General features: G+C 36.8%; 1 protein-coding gene across 1 annotated transcript; it reads right to left on the bottom strand.

Annotated features, from left to right (window-relative positions):
* Nucleotides 1-3,932: 3,932 nt before the first annotated feature.
* On the bottom strand, nt 3,933-4,765 carry LOC149207615 (putative receptor-like protein kinase At1g49730). The gene is made up of 2 exons (XM_089398091.1): nt 4,556-4,765; nt 3,933-4,211 (listed from the first exon to the last, which is right to left on the bottom strand). Exons 1-2 carry the CDS (start codon nt 4,763-4,765, stop codon nt 3,933-3,935), a joined length of 489 nt encoding a protein of 162 aa, XP_089254217.1.
* Between the last annotated feature and the right edge of the window lie 1,155 nt (nt 4,766-5,920).

Genomic DNA, 5,920 nt, shown 5'->3' with positions numbered 1-5,920 from the left:
AGAAAAATGGAAACAAAATTATGGCAACCAAAAGCATAACACTCACAACTATAAGATGGAAGTGTTGTTTCCCCGTCTTCCACAACCTATAATTTGACACCACAACAATTGGAAAAAAAGAGCAAAAGGGATTTGTTACAGTTGTGAAGCAAATACACTAAAGTACATAAGTGTGTTGAGAAGAAATTATTCTACATAGATTGTGAAAAGAAAGAAGAAAAAGCAAGCAAGGTCAAAAGAAGAGGATATACTCCAGGAACAAAGCCTAGATAAAGAAGAAATGAATCCGACCATATCTTGTAATGCATTGGTGGGAATTACCACTCCTCAAACCATCAAGACAGAAGGACAAATCAAGAAGAAAAAGGTAATAGTGTTGATTGATTCAGGAAGTACCCACAATTTTATTCATTGTAAGGTAGCAAAAGAATTGAATTGCTTCTTATATCTAGCACCAGAGTGTCAAGTGATGGTTGCAAATGGAGGAACAATAAATTGCTCTAGAAAGTGCCATAATATCAAGCTATCGATGGGAGAATATGTATTGACTAGCCCAATGCTTTCCATTCCAATGGGAGGTGTTGATGTTGTACTAGGAGTCCAATGGCTACAATCCTTAGGTACAATAGCTTTTAATTTTCAAGAACTTTTCATGAAATTTTCTGTGGAAGGAAAGGAAGTTGAATTAAGGGGTATTGCAGGGAAACCGGGAAAGATAATCAGCTCTAACAGTATGACAAAGCTTCTAAAAAAGGAACAAACGGGTGTAATTGCACAATTATGTTTGCTAGATGTTTCCACATTGGAATCATCTATTTCTCCAGATCTCCAAAAATTCTTGGACAATCATTCCAAGGTATTTGAGACTCCCAAAGGTCTCCCACCTATTCGTGATCATGATCATGCTATTCATCTGATTCCAGGAAGTGTTCCTCCAAACATTAGGCCGTACAGATATCCCTATGCCCAAAAGAGTGAAATTGAACGTATGGTTGCAGAAATGCTAGAGGCTGGTATAATTCAACCAAGTCAAAGTTCTTTCTCTTCTCCAGTAGTATTAGTGCACAAGAAGGATGGATCATGGCGCATGTGTCCGAATTATAGGGAGCTCAACAAGCTCACTATTAAAGATAAGTTTCCTATTCCTGACATTGATGAATTACTGGATGAATTGCATGGATCAATTTAGTTCACCAAGCTGGATCTTCGTTCAGGATATCATCAAATCAGAATGAAGACTGAAGACATTCCGAAAACAGCATTTAGAACTCATGAGGGTCATTATGAATTTTTGGTCATGCCTTTTGGCCTTACCAATGCACCTTCAACATTTCAAGGTTTGATGAATTCCATTTTCAAACCATTCCTTAGAAAATTTGTGTTAGTATTTTTGATGATATACTAATCTAGAGCAAGTCTTGGAAGGATCATGTTGAACATGTTGACAGGGTGCTACAACTATTGGAGGAGAAACAATTATATGCAAAAAGATCCAAATGTTTCTTTGGAGTACAAGAGGTGGAATATCTGGGTCATATTGTATCTCATGAAGGAGTTAAGGTAGACCCTAGCAAAATTAAAGCCATTAAGGAATGGAAAATCCCCACATCCATAAAGAATCTGCGAGGATTTCTCGGGTTGACAAGGTATTATCGCAAGTTTGTTAAGAATTATGGGAGAATAGCAGCACCTCTAACAACATTATTGAAGAAAGATGCATTTTCATAGACTTCAGAGGCAACAAAGGCCTTCGAACATCTTAAAGAGGCAATGTGCCAAGCACCGATCTTAGCTACATTGGACTTCACAAAAACCTTTATTATGGAATGTGATGCTTCAGGAAATGGAATTGGTGTTGTTTTAATGCAAGATGAAAGACCCATTGCTTTTGAAAGTCATCCAATCAAGGGAAATTTTTTACACAAAGCTATTTATGAGAAGGAAATGTTAGCAATACTCCATGCACTTAAGAAATGGCGACCCTACCTAATGGGAAGACACTTCAAGGTAAAAACGGATCTTGATAGCCTTAAATACTTTTTAGAACAAAGATTATCCTCTGAAGAGCAACAAAAGTAGGTCACAAAGATGTTGGGTTATGACTTTGAAATCATCTACAAAAAAGGGAAGCAAAATGTGGTGGCAGATGCACTCTCAAAAAAGGATGAGGATGTGGAAGCATTGTTGTGCGCCATTTCTATTATCGAACCAGATTGGATAAACGAAGCAAGGGATGAATGGAAGAATGACGAAGAAGTGTGGGCACTTATTCGAAAGTTACAACAAGATTCCAGTACGTCTGATACATTTAGCTGGAAAAATGATTCTTTATGGTACAAAGATCGCTTATACCTCTGTAAGAATTCCCAACTAAAACAAAAGATTCTTATGGAATTGCACACTTCTCCCTTAGGAGGGCACTCAGGATTTTTAAAAACTTACCACAGGGTTAAGAAGGAATTTTTTTGGGATGGCCTTAAATCGGATATTCAAAAATTTGTGGCGGAATGTTTGGTTTGCCAACAAAATAAAGTTGAAACAATTAATACACCGAGTCTATTACAACTTTTATCCATTCCAAGCCAACGTTGGGAGGAAGTTTCAATGGATTTTATCACAGGTTTACCCAAGTCTGAGGGAAAGAGTGTCATCATGGTGGTAGTTGACAGACTTACCAAGTATGCACACTTTTGTGCATTATCACATCCATTTAAAGCCAATACAGTTTCTATTGCATTTATGGAAACAATTCAAAAGCTACATGGAAACCCAAAGATTATTGTAAGTGACAGAGATCCCATTTTCACTGGAAATTTTTGGAGAGAATTATTTTCTTATCTTGGTACTCAGTTAGCTCATAGCTCATCTTATCATCCTTAATCTGATGGGCAAACTGAGATAATAAACAAATGTTTGGAAGGATATCTTTGTTGCTTTGTATCTGATAAAAAGACACAATGGGTCAAATGGTTGCCTCTGGCTGAATGGTGGTATAACACTTCCTTCCATACAGCAACAAAAATGACCCCATTTATGGCACTTTATGGATATCAGCCACCATCCATCACATCATATTTAAGAGAAAAATCTAAGGTTCAAGCAGTGGAACATCACATCGAACATCAACAACAAGTCCTCCAACTCTTAAAGGATAACCTCGTGTTGGCACAGAATAGAATGAAACAACGGCAGATCAACATCACAGCGAAAGAAGTTTTGATGTAGGTGATTGGGTATTCCTACGGCTACAACCATATAAGCAAATGTCCCTCAAGCAAGCTAAGAAGGATAATAAATTATCACCAAAGTATTATGGTCCATACAAGGTGTTGCAAAAGATTGGTACTATGGCATACAAATTGGAGCTTCCTGCAGCTTCTCGATTGCACCTAGTTTTCCATGTTTCATGTTTAAAGAAGGTTATAGGCGACAAGCTCCCAGTTCAAACAATATTGCCAGAACTTGACAAGGAAGGAAAAATTATATTGGAACCGGAAGCAATCACAGAAACAAGAACTCGACAGCTACGAAATTGATCAATTTCAGAGTATCTTATCAAGTGGAAGAACTTATCCGCTGAAGATTCCACATGGGAGGATGAGAAATTTATACAGAAGCATCCAGAACTACTCAAGCATTGAGGACAACACTTTTCTAAAGGAGAGGGGCATGTTGGGTCCCTATAATACTAGTGATTACCCCATTACTATTGTAGTTGCATCCCTTATTAATATTGTTGTGCCCCTATTATCCCCATATTGTTATTATTGTGCTCCATAGAATCCCTCTATTGTTATTATTGTTAGGTCGATGGGTTATATTGTGACTCCTTAGACTCCTATATATAGAAAGGAGGTTTTTTCATTTGAATCATCCAAGAATTGTTCATTTATGTAATGTACAGGAGGTTGCCCCCTCGAAGAGGCTGAATTCTAAGGCGTTGATCTATCTTTTCTATCTCTTCTTGAGCTGGTTTCATAACAAAATCCTATTAATGTGACAAGATGTTGATGATGCAACTGCCCTAACAGTTCCATCTCTTTGCAAAATTCATCTTGTTGAGAAATCTTGTTCATTCGCTTCACAGCAGAGATAAGTCCATCTTTAAATAGGGCTTTATCAACAGTGCCAAATCTTCCCTTGCCAATAATAGTGCTGAAATCATTTATTACCCTTCTAATCTCCCTGCATCTGAAACATTGATTGTGACCCTTTTTCCATTCATGCAAGTTACTGCGTGTATTTGATCTCAAAGTTCTATTCCATTGAGAGTGATTTGGAGTATATGGGTTCTCCAATTCTTTCATTTTCCTGTGTATTAATAGAAATAAAAGTGACAGTGGCACTGGTGTAACTCCAACTCCAAGAATGACTACCAAATGCGACGAGGAGAGAGCCTTCCTTATGCGGGCCACACTTGAATGAGTAGCAGTTGGAGAGTATTATGGGCTTGGACTAAAGATATTGATGTTGAAGGTGCTGGTGCAAGTATGGTCCCATTTCTTTGTGAGACAAGTTGATGTTCGAGGCCTTGAGCATTAAAAAAACAACTTACTTTTTCGTTTGCAAAGTTTGAATCACCATAGCTCACTATGGTAACAAAGGTAGCATCCGTGCATATGCTTAAGGTCACCTTATCTTGTACACCTTCAAGGTTGTGAAGAAATGTAAAACAAGCATTCAAGCATTTTTTGCAATTATCGGTTGATGATAGTGATGGCACACAACTCAGTTGCACTTCCGTGAAATTCGACGTGCCTTCCATCTCCTTAATATTTTTATGACCTTTACAATGAAAATTAGCAGTGATATTTGGTGTCTAGACTCATGCTACACTCTGTGTATTTTCTAGAACATGTTGACATTCCTATAATATTTCCAGGTCTCCCCAAAAAAAGGTGACTAACATCCACTACGTATTACATCACAAAACACCCAATTCGTGTATGGCCCATTATTAAAGCAACCCAACATGAGTTGTCAAACTAACATACTTTGATATTTTTTTAGCCAAGAGGTTTTATAAAGACCAGTTAGAGGAATACAAGTGAAATAGAGTTTCTAGACAATTTAAGTTCATACCAGATGATTTCCAAATCCTCTACATCCATGCCTCTTAGGCCTCACATTTTGTTCCTTTTTTGGCACTTCATTACTAAATTTCTTTGCAACATTAATGTTTTTCTTGTTTCACACTCACCTTCCTCTCCATGTGATTCTTCTTGTGCTATTGTTCACTTGTTAGCAGCTCTGAGGTTTAGAGGACATTCCTAGGCTTTATGTGTCTCATTGGAAATCAAGCACCTTAAGGGTGTTTGATCTCCAAATCCTTTTAAACCTTCCCTTCCTTAAATATTTTGACCTTAAATTTGGTGCCTCAAGGTTTTTAAAGGATGCTTTGAAGTTTGCTCTACATTTTTTTGTTATTTCATGTGAACTTCTCTCTGTAATATTGTTTAGACTCTTTTCAATATCTAAATTTATGAGTTTTACTTTGTGAGCTTTTTTCCTAATTTCATAAAAGCCTTTGTTTGATATCAAAATGTTTACATATAAAAAATTCAGTGGTTCTATTTCGTGAGTTTCCTTTATGTTGCCATAAAATCCCTTGTTTGAAATTAAGACGTGTTGTCACTTTATTTAAAACCTCTTGAATCAATATGCGCGCTTAACATTTGAAGAAAGGATTTTAAGAGACATTGTATACAATAGAGGGATATAGTGTGCCCTGTTTTAATGCATAATATGAATAGGCAAGGAAACCGGGATTCTGAATTTTTGCAACAGATCAACAATGAAAGAGAAGAAAACACTTCATCAAAATGCAAAATATTCAACATGTTTGCATTGAATTTTTGAAGCCTCAAAATCTATCAATAATGGAAGATATGTGAGAAATAAAGCACATGCTAAGATCTCA

Source organism: Pinus tabuliformis, chromosome 1_2, assembly GCF_031772625.1.
Source record: "Pinus tabuliformis cultivar Carrire ecotype Pingquan chromosome 1_2, CPIR1, whole genome shotgun sequence".
Lineage (NCBI taxonomy): Eukaryota > Viridiplantae > Streptophyta > Pinopsida > Pinales > Pinaceae > Pinus > Pinus tabuliformis.
This window is presented reverse-complemented; position numbering and strand designations above follow the sequence as displayed.